Below are 16,621 nucleotides of genomic sequence, written 5' to 3' on the forward strand. Positions count from 1 at the left end.
TCATAATGTGTCGATTGCGTATCTGGAAATTCTAACTACTATTTCGCAGAATTTGACCAGCCTTGCTTTTACCAGTCATTTAAGTCAACTCCCATATTTTCCTTCACAGTGAAAGTTAATGCAGATATATTGTAAATTACACAGAGGTAACATTACAATACATTTCCCTTCACATTCCCCTGTATTACATAACAATCTTTGAGCTGAGGCAGTTATGGTTCTACAACCATCACCAGTTCTCTTGTTCATACTGTTGTGTTGACTACCTCTATTAGTAGCTGTACAGTACAAGTAAGAGTTTAAATTTGCATCATGGGAAGAACATTATATTTTGTGCCATATGTGTGTGTTTTACATCCATTTTTGCCTGCAGTGATTTTGTATATCATTTTACATTTCATTTCTTTGTACTTCCTATGCTATGGGGAAAATAAGAATGGGCCACTCCCAGTCATGTTTTCACCAAAAATAAATTCAAGAATCTTATAAACATTTCTTGTGATTGGCATGATATTTTTTCATTAAACATATACAACTGTGGATAAATACTTAAACTGTGTCAGAATGAACATGCAAGCAATTACATGTAGATATATTTATATTGCTTTTCTGTCTGGTATTGATAGAGCTTATCCTTGTTTTGCTGACAACCCCCTGTCATCACATAGTCAGCCCATGGCATTTAGTATTGCTGCACAATGTCATCACAATAGATTTGCTGCAAAATTTACTTATGTAGTTTCTCATACAACTCATGGCAACATGCACGGTAACCATAACAACCAATTGTGTGAGTACATCTCTTGGTGTAAATTATATGTTTAACATAACTGTTAGCAACCCTGGTACTCCTTAATATTTAACGATCGTATTTGTCTAGGTATTAAAATAAAGCAACCTTTATCTACTTGTCAGAAATCCAGTCTGAATCGGTTCCTCCATTCACTGATTGGATATTATATTCACAATGTCGACGAATAGGTTACCATTGAGAGTAAATCTCACCAGAATAAAGTAGAAATCATTGTTAATTATCTTGTACATGATATACATTACTGAGCCCATCCAGGGATGGCTGTTCATTATGTATTCTACTTACATACAGGCATATATAGTGCTATATAATATATCAAGCTTTAAAATGAATAAAATAGCCTCTGATGTTTTTACAGATGTCTATTTATGATGTTTTCCTAAAACTTGGCTTCTATCATTATTATTTATTCACATGATTTGTTATGAAATATTGGATTGATTTGAACTGCCTGTCCTGATATCATGGAATGATTTCAACTGCCTGTCCTGATATCATGGATTGATTTGAACTGTCTGTCTGTCCTGATATCATAGATTGATTTGAACTGCCTGTCCTGATATCATGGAATGATTTAAACTGTCTGTCTGTCCTGATATCATGGAATGATTTCAACTGCCTGTCCTGATATCATGGAATGATTTCAACTGTCTGTCCTGATATCATGGATTGATTTGAACTGCCTGTCCTGATATCATGGAATGATTTGAACTGTATGTCTGTCCTGATATCATGGATTGATTTGAACTGCCTGTCCTGATATCATAGAATGATTTCAACTGTCTGTCCTGATATCATAGTATGATTTCAACTGTCTGTCCTGATATCATGGAATGATTTCAACTGTCTGTCCTGATATCATGGAATGATTTCAACTGTCTGTCCTGATATCATGGATTGATTTCAACTGTCTGTCCTGATATCATGGATTGATTTGAACTGTCTGTCCTGATATCATGGATTGATTTGAACTGTCTGTCTGTCCTGATATCATGGATTGATTTGAACTGTCTGTCTGTCCTGATATCATAGAATGATTTGAACTGCCTGTCCTGATATTATGGAATGATTTCAACTGTCTGTCCTGATATCATAGAATGATTTCAACTGTCTGTCTTGATATCATGGATTGATTTGAATTGTCTGTCCTGATATCATGGATTGATTTGAATTGTTTGTCTGTCCTGATATCACTGATTCATTTCAACTGTCTGTCCTGATATCATGGAATGATTTGAACTGTCTGTCCTGATATCATGGATTGATTTGAACTGCCTGTCCTGATATCATGGATTGATTTGAACTGCCTGTCCTGATATCATGGATTGATTTGAACTGTCTGTCTGTCCTGATATCATGGATTGATTTGAACTGTCTGTCCTGATATCATAGAATGATTTGAACTGCCTATCCTGATATCATGGAATGATTTCAACTGTCTGTCCTGATATCATAGAATGATCTCAACTGTCTGTCTTGATATCATGGATTGATTTGAATTGTCTGTCCTGATATCATGGATTGATTTGAATTGTTTGCCTGTCCTGATATCACTGATTCATTTGAAATGTCTGTCCTGATATCATGGATTGATTTGAACTGTCTGTCTGTCCTAATATCATGGATTGATTTGAACTGTCTGTCCTGATATTATGGATTGATTTTAACTGTCTGTCTGTCTGTCCTGATATCATTTATTGATTTGAACTGTCTGTCTGTCCTGATATCATGGATTGATTTGAACTGTCTGTCTGTCCTGATATTAGGGATTGATTTTAACTGTCTGTCTGTCTGTCCTGATATCATTTATTGATTTGAACTGTCTGTCTGTCCTGCTATCATGGATTGATTTGAACTGTCTGTCTGTCCTGATATCATGGATTGATTTGAACTGTCTGTCTGTCCTGATATCATGGATTGATTTGAACTGTCTGTTTGTCCTGATATTATGGATTGATTTGAACTGTCTGTCTGTCCTGATATCATGGATTGATTTAAACTGTCTGACCTGGTATCATTTATTGATTTGAATTGTCTGTCTGTCCTGATATCACTGATTCATTTGAACTGTCTGACCAGATATCATGAAATGATTTAAATTGTCTGTCCTGATATCATGGATTGATTTGAAATATCTGTTCAACTATACAATCAGGCAATCTGTATTAGGTATACATGTATAAGGTGAAAGTGAGGATAGTAATTGGTATGTTAATAAGACACTGTAATGAAGCATTGGAATAAGGTGGGAGTGAGGATAATTAAAGGGACAGTATGTTGTATTACTGGAATAATGCATTGGAATAAGGTGGGAGTGGGGATAGTAAATAGAATGTTTGCAAGACATGACAGTGAATGATAAATTTTGTATAGACAAGATTATAGAGGGTATCACTGCAGACAATTTGTTAAGCATAACGTGAGAAGAATGAAAAGAGGAAACATACGTGATGCGGAATGATGAGATCTTACATATAAATATAATTGTAGAATTGATAATGCTTACTGTGATTAGGAAATGTACAACAAATGTCATAAATACCGATTGGGTTGACCTTTGATCTGTTCGCAATGTGATCATACTTTAAGTTGACCTGCTTCTAACATAATTGTAAACTATGCACATACTGGCATCTAGGAATGTATTTTAACAAATAATCAATGAATGAGGATTTGGGGGTGAGTGAATAAGAAACTGATGATGCTCTGTGATAAGGTTTAGACTCATTTAGATTTGGTTTTGAATCTGTGCATATTAATTACATAATTTGCATAATAATTAGACATTTTCATTTGTTCCAATGATATCTTAAAGGGGCACTTCCAGTTAAGCCTAATCTCACAAGAAATTTACTTTCTGGATTAAAATAACAATGGATAACAAAAGATAGATTAACATTATAAACAACATAAACAATAGTGTCCCATGATTCTTTGGTGCAATCCATGGGATTGAGCGGTTCCCCTTTAAGAGCTACTCAACAAAACTTGGTGAATAGTTGTTCTGATTAATTTAGGGCTGTAATCTGTACATATTAATTACCTAATTTGCATAATAATTAGCCATTTTTTAGCTATTCAAAATATATCTGAAAAACCACTTCACATTTCACCTGCTGAAAGCCTCCATGGATTACCAAAATAATTGGGAAAAAGGAGTATCGGTGATGTGTTGAATGAAACGTGGTGTATATGTGGTCTGGAGTATTTCACATCTACATGGATGACTAATTATCTAATTTACATAATTAAGTACCAGTCATCAGATTTCAATGAAATTTGGTACATTGGTGCTCTTGGATAATCAGTAGAAATGGTTATTTTATGGTTAAAATCTTTGAATATTTGTTATCTAATTTGCATAAATTAGCCTCTCAGTAACTCAGTACCCACTCATCAGATTTTAATTAAACGCTGTACATAGGTACTCTGAGATAAACCACAAACTTTTTCAGCATACATGAGTTCTTTCTGTGCTTTCTACTCTCAGTTTTGACCTGACTATTTTTTCTCATTCTCATATGGTAGTATCTCTATTGACCGTTTGATGCAGCAGGGTTTTCGTTTTCATTTCTCACTTGTACAGATTTTTTTCCTCAGATTTATTGGAATAAAGTCGTAATGTTAACATGAGTACATGTCGTGAAGTAATTTACAAATCTAGGTGCATACAGGCAGTCAGGGATAAGAGATAAATAAAACCATTCATGCCTTTGACCAATATTTTGTTTTCCAAACTACCATGTCCCCATAGTTATTTCAGCTATTGTAGTTCTCCGGTATTTAGGCCATTGCGGTTTTTCAAACAATGACATTCCTTCTTTATGACTAGATGTGGCGTGTTAGATTCTAATTTTAGTCACCTTGAATGGCCCCCACAGTACAATATAGTACATGTCTGTTTGTTTTAACCCATTATAGGGCCTCGTGTGGCTTACAATAAGTATTCTGCTGTCATTTAGATGGGTCAGGGCAGTATAATCCTGCAATCCCTTTGTAAAGGGCATGTGCTACCCTCAACTTTTATTCAAATGCTTTTAATACAACCGACCACTAATATGCTTGGGAGTGATCAATCTTCTCTTGAAGACAATTTGGCTATTTTCTCCAGCAAAAATTTGTTAATATTATAAGGGGCAATTGACTCTTTGGATAAAATTGCACTGTTCAACTTAGTGAGGTCACTGAGTAACTATTATTGGTTTGCATTTATTGGTTTCTAAGTCCTTGTGTTAAGTCATCATAGCAGCCAAGAATATAATGTACCCAATGTACCCAATATATTGATCCCCAATGGATTCAATCATGGCCAGATATTGATTTTTGATTTGTTTGGTTGATTTAAAATTCAGACAATGAAGGAGAGCATGTGATCAACTGGCCAGAGGGTATTTTACTTCCTATGGTTCGGATTTGACCAGTGTCGACAGCCCTTACTACATGTTTGTAATGTGCAAATAAATTTGCATCAGATTCTAGGCATTGTGAAAAGTGCATAGTTACTTAGTTAAGAGTAGTCTATAAATGTATACTCCTCTAAATCTCTGCAGATTTCATTATGTATATGTAGATGCACCTGTGTCGTAAGACAATATTTGACGGCAGATGAAAACAGAGAACTGTGTATTGAAACATGTAAAAGGCTGGTGGCTGGTGACTTATACTAAACATGTAAAAGGCTGGTGGCTGGTGACTTATACTAAACATGTAAAAGGCTGGTGGCTGGTGACTTATACTAAACATGTAAAAGGCTGGTGGCTGGTGACTTATACTAAACATGTAAAAGGCTGGTGGCTGGTGACTTATACTAAACATGTAAAAGGCTGGTGGCTGGTGACTTATACTAAACATGTAAAAGGCTGGTGGCTGGTGACTTATACTAAACATGTGATGGTGACCATCAATATTTAAATACTCTGGACACTGTAACATGTTTAAATAATGAATACATGAATATTGGGTGCAATTCCTATATCATATTGTATCTGAGTTTACCTTGTTTTGACCTGGTGCTTTGCCACCTGTTGATTTCATGTGAATTATTTAGCAGGTCATGTGGAGGTCAGCTTTTGCAGGTCTTTCATCGCATACAAAACCACTTATTAAATTCTCTTGAGAGGAAGGATTTGTAAAAATCTAAATGAATGGTATTAGAACTGTTGGTGTTGATGTGTGTTGAGCAATTAGTGAGTGTCCTGTTGCACTTTACTATCAACACAACTGGCCATTCCTTTAATTTTTATAAATATTTATAATTTTCACTAGTCAAATTTAAATGAGAAGTTTTTATTGGCAAATGGAATGACATTGGAACATTTTCAAATTATTAGTCCCCGTTCGGACTTCGTCCGAAAACGGGGACTTATGATTCGGTCTCCGTCCATCCGTCCATCCGTTTGTCTGTGCGTCCGTCGGGAGTCATATCTCATATTCCCTTGGACCGATTCTGTTCATTCTTTGCATGTGTCTAGTACTTTATGTGGGACATATGCACATGCAGTGGTTTAGCGATTCGATTCAAAATGGCCGACTGGCAGCCATCTTGTTTTTTTGAAAATGTTGTATTTTGGACATGCTTTGTCAGTTGTCATTCAAACTTGGTACATAGATTATACATGTTAGGATACATGTCCATGACGATTTATTTCGCAATTAGATTAAAGATGGTCGACTGGCAGGCATCTTGTTTTGGTTTTTTTATGTGGTATCTTGGACGTGCTCTGTCAGTTTTCATTCAAATTTGGCACATACATGTACTTTATACATGTTAGGATGCATGTCCATGACAATTTGTTTCAAAATCTGGTCAAGGATGGCCGATTGACAGCCATCCGACGTTTTGGCGTTACTACTATATTTCCACAATTTATGTACCATTTGCATTCGTATTTGGCACATACATCATACATATCAGTGTGTTTCATTATCAGATCAAAGATGGTCGAATAACGGCTGTTTTTATTTTTGGCCATATTATTACTACACGGAACACATGTTTTACAATCTGTTGTATACGCCACTTGGAACTCAAGTTTCAAGGACACGCTCGCGACAACCCCCCTGCTTTAATATGACAAGCTCAAAGAGAACTTTCAAAAATTTAACGGGGACTGTGTCATTTTCAATGACTTGTGTTGTTATTATATTGGCTGGTTTGATTCAACTGCAATTTGAAATTTATAAATAATTGTACAAACAATGGGAATGGGTTTGTTGTGATGATAGTATATGAATGGGGTAATTTCATAATGAATATAAGTCTTAATGTATCATTGATACATATTGTATTAGACATCCATTTGTATGCATGCCATATCATGCAAACATATTGTTTTTGTTCATTCAGTCTATTTAATATTCATTAGTTTTTTTTCTTTAATTATTAGTTTTCATTTACTTTTAAGTATAAATAGTCTATAGGTATGGTTTTTTATTCACTGCTCCTTCCAATAAATAGAGAAAACTTGGCTATATGGCAGAACTTGAACAAATGCGTCTGTCACAAAGTGAACACTTCAAACACTCTTCAGTGAATATTTTAAAATGTTTTTGTCAGCTCATAATTCTGAGAATGGCACCACATTCAATTTCATCTTCTCACTTAATGCTACAAATATACCTGACATATACATGATAAATACAATGTGTTCTACGACCAAATAACATAAATTTTGTGTTTCTGGTAACCCTTCCTACCCCTATTTTTTGGAAAATTGTAATGTTTATTTCATGTAATGAGCACAAAATTGTTTTTTTTATGCAAATTAGCAATGATCATTTCACCATTGTTGTAATTTTTTTTTTATTTACTTCTTTCTCTGTAGCAAATGATTAGCTTTTTGTTGTATTAAAGGAAACATACATGTATCCTGCAAACTAACTTAGATGTCATTTTCACATCTGTTTCTATTCTTACAAAAACCTAGCTGTACAACTCAACTCAACTTGGGGAAAATAAAAAAAAATAAAATAAAAATTCCCGCCTACATACCCTGTATTTGTTTAGACTGTTACCACAAATACCAAATTTGCTTCATTTGGCCTAAATGAAAATTGCATAAGAATTCAGATGCCACAGTGTACTTGGACTGTTTTATATAGGAGCAGTATTTCAATTCAAATAAACAGCTTTGTAGAGCTGGCATGTTTTAACTTGGTAATGTTTTCTTTGATTTTCGATGAAATCTAAGAAGTGCTGCTTTTTGACAAATACAAAAAAAACAAAACAATAAGTTGAAAGAAAAAAAGCTAAACGTTGTGATGGTAAAACGTTTTATCGAAGACAGTCTTTGGTTTAAGCATACTTATTGTATTTTCATAACCTAATTTCTATGAAACTTTATGCATGGATTGTGTCAGTGTAATTGAAATCTATGCTACTAGTACTTTTGCAATTCTAATATTGAGTTGTCATAGTACATTTTCCAAAGTAGTAGTGCTATTCAAATCTATTATTTAAAAAAAGCCAATAACATTGCCATTTACATTTAAATATACTTTATTGGTTATTGATACTTTTTGCTATGGATTCACTAAAGGTTAATATATTATTCCGATTTGTCTCCAACCTTTCTTCTATTGTGTACCTTCTGCATGGAGAGTTCAACTAATAAAATTACTTATTGTCCAGCGTCCCTTTGAGACGAATTCTAATCATTGTGTATTATGTATGGGAAGAAAGATTCAATAATAATGCCAATTATGGTGGGTATGTAGTGGCATAGAATTAGGTTGGATAGTCTACGTAGACACAGTATGATGTTATTGATTAAGGTTTTCCAGACAGTTGTTAATTTTGTCTTCTTGTGTTTGCTACATTTTACCAATCTCAGTTTGAGAAACAACAGCATTATGTTGGCATTATGGATATGTATAAATATATATATACACCGGTGTATATATTCGATGATGAATCAAGGGCCTTCTTTCTGTTATAACCTATTATTAATCTCTAAAAATAAACAATATTTGATATAAGTTTAAGTGGTTGAGTTAGACACAATTGATAATGTGTCATGCTAAAATAACTTTTATATTATTTGTAAGATCCAATTTGTCTTCATATACTATATAAACATTATCAGTAGCAAATATGTTTACTTAAAGGGTGGTGGTCGTTGCACTGTGTCCTGTCCCATGTGGGACTTGTAGCAACATACTCAACACGCACATAAAATACATTGTTTGTTTACATGAATTTCCACTACCACTGCCCTTTCAATAAAGTGTTTAAATGGTCAACAGTAGAAAGAATATAGGAAATGTGATTTTAAGCTTATATTCCCCTCTACTAGAGATGCACTTCTAATACAATAACTGTGATAAAAATCAACTTTCCGAACCTAAAATTTACCAATTACCAATTTTATAATACCAGTATTGTCAATGTTCCCAGAGAAACTATTGAGTTAACAAACTGGGAGCCACACATGTGTTTAAATAGAACTAGTTACTACCAGTAATACAGTCACTATCCCAGAATGCCTAGAAGTGGCAATTGTTGAGGATCCACGAGTATGCCAAGGCACTCCAGTTTACATGTACATGTGTTCATGGATTTTTCATCTTTCCCCATCATTAGCTCACAGAAGCCATACTGTGAAAGCTCTTTGATTTGGAGACCCCTTATGACTACTTAGCTTAGTGCCCTCAATTAAAAAAAAAAATAGTATTTCAATTAGTGTTAGTCATATGTAGAAGCTTTGGCCTTGAAATCCCTTGGTGTCTTTGCTGAAGTACAAGCTCAAGCTTTGTTAAACTCCAGGGAACGAATAATCTAAGCTTTTGTGTTTATTTTGTCTGGAGTTAGCTTTGAATTGGGTATGATTGATGTGCTGCATGTACTATACATGTCATCTGTGGTACCATGTAATTACTTTCTGGTGTGAACAGATTTCTGTTTTGTTCCTATCAATTGGATCTGTATTACCACACTGTGTAACACATCACCATTGATTCATTGTCAATTGATCAGTACATAACTGCCATTAATATATGGAATATAATATGAATTATTATTGATTGCGTGTTTGTAATTGTAAAAAAATATCTGTGAGACATAATACATAGTTCTCTTGAGGATCAGTGCTTTGCATACATAGTATGGTAACAACTGTCTCTTCCTAAATTCAGCATTCTGTACTTGAGAAAATAGAAATCATTCATATTTATTAAATTCATACATGTATGTATGTAGCTTTATAGGAAAGGAGGACACTTAGCTCCAATAATGAAACAACGAGAATATTGTCTGGATTTTAAGTACATGTAGTTTAAATTTAAAAAACCTCACACAAACTGAACTATAATTTGCAATACTACTTGCTATGAACTATGCAATACTGCAAATTCTATTAATTTTACATTATCGTTGTGAGTGTAATATGATTATATGGTTTTGCTGTGGTACAATACCTACTTCCGAAAATTTCATATTTATAATATTAATAATATTTATAAATTATTGCATAATCATTGATGAATCTAGTTTAAATAGGTCAACAATAAACATAGTTCTGTTTGTGTGAGGTTTTTTCAAACTTGAAGTTTAAAACCTACATACTTAATAGTGACATCATTGGAACTGAAGAGTGGCCTTTCTTCTCTCACTTCTTGCTCGCTTTAAGGACCTCGCCAGGAGTTTCTAAATCTCTGTGGCCTTGATTGCCATAACTGATTCATGTTGGCCATATATCTCTCCATTTCCTAGTTGCCTTACCTGAAAATTCATTAACTGCCATCTAAACATGTCTCACAATACTGTGAAACCAGAGCCAGTCATTGTAGCACAGGTAGACTAGTATGCTAGACTTTTTTCATCGCCTTTAACTGAGTAACTTTTAAATTGTTTGCTTATATCCTTATTTTGACCTAAAATAAAATTCTTTATATAAAATGAAACTAAAACTACTCATGTCATGACCTAAAATAAAACACAAGTAGCCAAGTGAATGCTTCTAATATATATTATAGTGTTCACACTTATACAATCATTGTACATTGCCTGTCATAACCTATTACGCAGACAGGTAGTTGGTTATAGTACTCTCCTGCTGCGATGCTCATAATATGTGATGGTTGTCATAGTAACCAGATATCGTCATCCATTGCAATCAGAACTGTCTCTTCTTAGGGTTTTCAATCAGTCTGTTCTTACAAATGCTACTGTAACAATTTTATTTTCATGAACCTGTTTTTGTGTGATATGGTTTCAATTCTGATTACATGGGCTACTAATAGAGCAAATACAGTTTATTTATAGTGCCATTCTGTGCACAGAATGTGGCTCTTATTTCAACAGCGCTGGTTTTGGAAGATGCTCCTAGTAAATAATAAGTAATGATATTTATTCATTGCATGTTTAGGTAATTACATTATTTAGTATCTTCTATTCTTACATGCAACAATTGATTGAAAATGTGTTGGTATTTGTGAATAAACCCTCAGATAGTTTACATGACTACGGTTAATGCAGGTAATTGTGAATTTTAATCTCAATTAAATATTATATATCTCATGTATGTTGTACTTTCATATTATGAGGATACCGAAAATAAAACAAAAAATAGGGTCACTAGACTAATTTGAGTCTTAAAATGTTAGCATTTTTACACAGAAATCTATAGTTGGACTATTTCTTCATTTTTCAAAATTTCGCTTGGTGAAAAAGTCATATGTTGTTATTTGAATTCTAATGTTGTTAAAACATTTCCAAAAATTTACATAAGATATTCTTCATTGCTACTGTAAATAAACAGTACATTTCTTGTTTGGTTAAATAGTGTAAAATACATATAATTTAGTCAGTTTTCAATACCATAGTAGTTTTCTATTATATGCAATGAGAAGTTTTCTCCCAAAAGGCATTGCATATGTGCAATAATTAAATGATTAGACATACATTTATTGATTAATGTACTTGTGCATTGTTCCTTATGCAAACTGTCATTGAGAAATGTTTACATTGTCAATTGTTTAAAATATTGCATGGTGATGAGGGTATGTCTCAACATGGAACTATAAACCCCAGGAAGAACAACGAAACTAAGAGGATTAAAAAAACCTTTGTCTTAGTTTATCTTACAGTGCTTTCGCTTTTGTTTCCACGACATTAGTCATACTCCATGTTAGTTGCCGCCAATACGCCCGTTTCAACCGCTTTGCTGGAAACGGAAAACTTGAAAAAAAAATTTCATATCTGCGCAGTAAAATATTTCGTTCACTACGCATGCGCAAACAAGTCGGTCTGCAGGGTGACCTTCAGTGTACCGGAAATCATGCAACGGGTCGGAGTTTTAGCGAGTTTTCATAATTTTTAATGTCGTTTTTAGATTACTTCTTGTTTTTTTCAACCCTCGAAAAAATAAGGTTGCGAAAGTTTGCGAAACATGGGGTTTGGTGAGCTGTTTGTTGTTGAGATATCCCGACTAATTCCGTGTTTCCCTTCGATCGCCAGAAGTGGCAATGTGTTTTTTTTTCCCGTTGAATGTCGATCATTTATCAGTGTTTTTGTCTTGGCGCCATTGTTTTTTTATGCTATAACCGGAACAACTCGGTCACGTGATCTCCCGGAGTCGTCCGAATGTCTCCGAAAATGACCGATAGTCGGAGATAAACGTTCATTTGCGTAAATCGGCTTATTTTTTAATGCGACAAAATAAACAGTCAAAATAAACATTCGACATCGCGGCAACTATCATAGTTCAAAGGAAACGAAGTGGTTGTTCTTCCTGGGGTTTATAGTTCCATGGTCTCAACCACATAGATTTACAAATATAGTATATTCTCAGAATATACCGGTACTGGTATAACTAATATTCCAGGCATCATTGTTTTCATTTCAGGAGCTTGTCAGTTCTTGTAGTGTACGTATTATAGTATGTGTCTGGGTCAGGGTCAGTTTAGCTCCTATGAGACTGGTATAGAATGGCTGGGGCATGGATAGTTTCCTAAAATTTGATGCTGTTGGTTTATCACAAACATCCCACTTATTTAAATATGGAGCAATGCTTAAGCTGTACTTTGAAGTAGAACTTCATTTACCCTATGTGTACAATAGTGTTTTATAATACATCAACTTTGTGAACAATACTATGTTTATTTTACAATATTTTAGTTGTAATTGTAGCGAACAAAATAATGTAACAACCACTGATTTCTAGGCAGCAGTATGGTAGTGCAGTTCACGGTTCCTACTTCGGAATTGAGAGGGTACCCAGTTTCAAGGCCGAATTGATAAAATTGCCTGCACGTATAAAGTATAAAAATAATTATATGGAATATCTGTATTTTTCGAAGGGTGCCAAGGCAAATAATTGCCAATCATGCCTCTGTGAAGTACAAGCTCTGATTCATTTAACCAACCATACCTTATTGAATAAAATGTTCTTGAAATTTAGCGTTAAATTGACTGAACGTAACAATTATGACGCATATTAATCATAGGGTTTATAAGTCAGGTGAATCAACTTCTTCTAATATTTGGAAAGGTTGTACTGTACTGATCCCAAACTCTGGTTTTATTAGCTAACCATTGACTAATAAAGTTTACATTCAAATAAACTACTTTTTTACGTCACGATTTCTTTGTAAATAATATAACTGTTGTAGTGACTTGTATGATGGTGGTTATGTTGCATCTTAGTGAACACACTGTATAAGTATAGGCAAACAGTTTTAGTTGACGTCATACTAAAAGGTCAAAGTGGTGTACTGTTGTCCTTGTGAAGTTATTCAAAATATAGCTTAGAGAAAAATTTATATGTTTACTCGATGGTTCTGCCATTTTTGTAATACTGCCATTTTACAAGTTGTACATGCTTTGGGATAATGACTCCCATTCCCTTTCTCCAGTGTTCTGACTGTGCTGTAAAATAGTATACTGTAAAATACTTTATTTTCGCTTGGAATTAATTTTCGCTATATTCACTGAAGGAATAATTCATTGAAAATAAAATCCAGCGTATGTACTTTTTTTCTTCTATATTTTACTTTCAACTTGTCAGAAATCAGTGAAAATAAATCCAATACAAAACAATGCACTTCTAATAGAGCCAATACACTATGACTGATGTTTGTGTCCAAGCTTTGGTAATCAGTTTCCCAACATTAATTATCTGTCTGTTTGTTTTTTCAGAATAATTGTCTGATCAACTTTCAAGAGATTACCACAGCTTACAAAAACTTAATTCCAGGTTAGTGAAAATGTTTTCTTCATTTTTTTATTTTGTATATGTATGCATGTTTCTATGTGATTTAGACGATATTTATTTATACATGTGTACTGGCCGATACATCTGTATATTTAGGCCCTCACATCTGTATATTTCTAGGTGATTTATGCCCTTGTGTCTATAAAATATTTGCAAAAATATCAATTGAAAAAAAAGTACTAACCCAGTAATAAATCACATTAGTCTATAATTACTTGTATTATTTGTGTACCTAGTATATATTTGATTAATTTTCCGGGACATGAAAGGAACATTTGAAATAATATTTATTGAGAAAATACATATATATATATATATAGTTTGCCTTCATTATCATTGTTTGTGGTTTCAGCAATGTGAGAATGTTGTGATTTTTGTATGTGTTTATTAAATCAGTGTGTTAATCTATTCAAATACCTTATATACATGTATAATGAAATGTCAACAGTGATAAAACTAATAAAATACATAACAGTTAGAAAAAGAGAAAAAAATGACAGTTATTTTATAGTCAGAGTAGGTTGTATTTTATGATCTAGTAGGCAATAAATACAATTTTTGGTTTATTTTTTCTATTAGAGATGTGCTTGTAATGGATTAAATATGGTAACAATATCAACATTGGATGATAAATCATGTGTATGATGTGTTTAGTGTTTGTATTTCATGTTGTGGGAGCTAGTAACTGGCAGTTGTCTGAATTGTCTATATGAATAACTGGGTGAGAAGGTTGTTTTGTCAGTTGCAAAGTCAGAATAAAATGACTGTATCATATGTGAATTCAAAGGCTGAGCTTCTATAATATACGGTACCAAACAAAAAAAAGGTAAAAATTTTATAAATCTATTTTAAAGATGAATTAATAAGTCAGTTATAGCCACAACAGTTCTGACCAAATTTAAATGTATCCCAGACCAGACCATGTATCAGACGATTACATGGCTCCCTCTCAGATCAGACCATGTATCAGAAGAATACATTGCTCCCTCACTGACCAGACCATATATCAGAAGAATACATTGCTCCCTCCTGCTCCCAGACCATATATCAGAATAATACATGGCTCCCTCCCAGACAAGACCATATATCAGAAGAATACATGGCTCCCTCCCAGACAAGACCTTATATTTGAAGAATACATGGCTCCCTCCCACTTCCAGACCATGTATCAGAAGGATACATGGCTCCCTACCGCTCCCAGAGCATATATCAGAAGAATACATGGCTCCCTACCGCTCCCAGAGCATATATCAGAAGAATACATGGCTCCCTACCACTCCCTGAGCATATAATAGAAGAATACATGGCTCCCTCCTGCTCTCAGACCATATATCAGAAGAATGCATGGCTTCCTGACCAGACCATTTATCAGAAGAATACATGGCTCCCTCCCAGACAAGACCATGTATCAGAAGAATACATGGCTCCTTCCCAGACAAGCTAGACCATGTATCAGAAGAATACATGGCTCCCTTCTGCTCTCAGACCATATATCAGAAGAATACATGGCTCCCTCCCAGACAAGACCATATATCAGAAGAATACATGGCTTCCTCCCAGACAAGACCATATATCAGAAGAATACATGGCTCCCTCCCAGACAAGCTAGACCATGTATCAGAAGAATACATGGCTCCCTCCCGCTTCCAGATCATGTATCAGAAAAATACATGGCTCCCTCCCAGACAAGACCATATATCAGAAGAATACATGGCTCCCTCCCAGACAAGACCATGTATCAGAAGAATACATGGCTCCCTCCTGCTCTCAGACCATATATCAGAAGAATGCATGGCTTCCTGACCAGACCATGTATCAGAAGATTACATGGCTCCCTCATAGACCAGAGCATATATCAGAAGAATACATGGCTCCCTCCCTGACCAGACCATGTATCAGAAGAATACATGGCTCCCTCACAGACCAGACCATGTATCAGAAGAATACATGGCTTCATCCCAACCAGGTATCAATAGAATCAACACATTATGGTCCCAGACTGGGTATTGACAGAACACATGAAAAGGTCACTTCGTTTTGCAGAGATGCTGATAATAAATACATGTACAATGTACCTGGTACTTCTATGAAATCAACAACAGTACATGTACATTATTCTGAATACAGGAAGCACCTGTCCCAACTATACATGTATGCTACAGTGCACCCTGTAATTTTAATACTGCTTTTGATTATTCATAATAATAAACAATACAGTCAGAGTCTAAGAATGGAAGAAAATTTACCAGGTGGTCTGCCCCAAGCAGTAACTTACTTAAGAGTACATTCACATATTGCAGAATTAAAATGTATCAATTTTTTTTCTATTTGATTAATACATGTTTTTGTTTTTTTAATTCATTTTGTGCAATAGACATTATTTCACTTGATGGAACATTCTAATAAATTTATATAAATATTGAAGATGCCACTATTATTCATTCATAGCTTGAATCTTGCTGTTATTACTCCATTCTTCAGGCATGTTCCAGCATCAGCCAGCATGTTTCTATAAAGTAAAATTTGTTCCATCTTCCGATCCCACCTTGATTTGTTAGATAAGAAACAAGCAGTAGCAAGTTCTGTGCATCTGCTT

General features: G+C 34.3%; 1 protein-coding gene across 5 annotated transcripts in view; it reads left to right on the top strand.

The window, feature by feature from the left end:
• LOC102810041 (uncharacterized) overlaps positions 1-16,621 on the top strand; it is a 102,786-nt gene that overhangs the window by 44,379 nt on the left and 41,786 nt on the right. For all 5 annotated transcript variants that reach the window (XM_085502526.1, XM_085502529.1, XM_085502527.1 and 2 more), the window contains one exon: positions 13,950-14,007. In XM_085502526.1, the coding sequence (XP_085358652.1) occupies positions 13,950-14,007 (58 nt within the window). The remainder of the gene's footprint in view (positions 1-13,949; positions 14,008-16,621) is intronic.

The sequence above is a fragment of the Saccoglossus kowalevskii genome, chromosome 8 (genome assembly GCF_978046115.1).
Source record: "Saccoglossus kowalevskii chromosome 8, keSacKowa6.1, whole genome shotgun sequence".
Lineage (NCBI taxonomy): Eukaryota > Metazoa > Hemichordata > Enteropneusta > Harrimaniidae > Saccoglossus > Saccoglossus kowalevskii.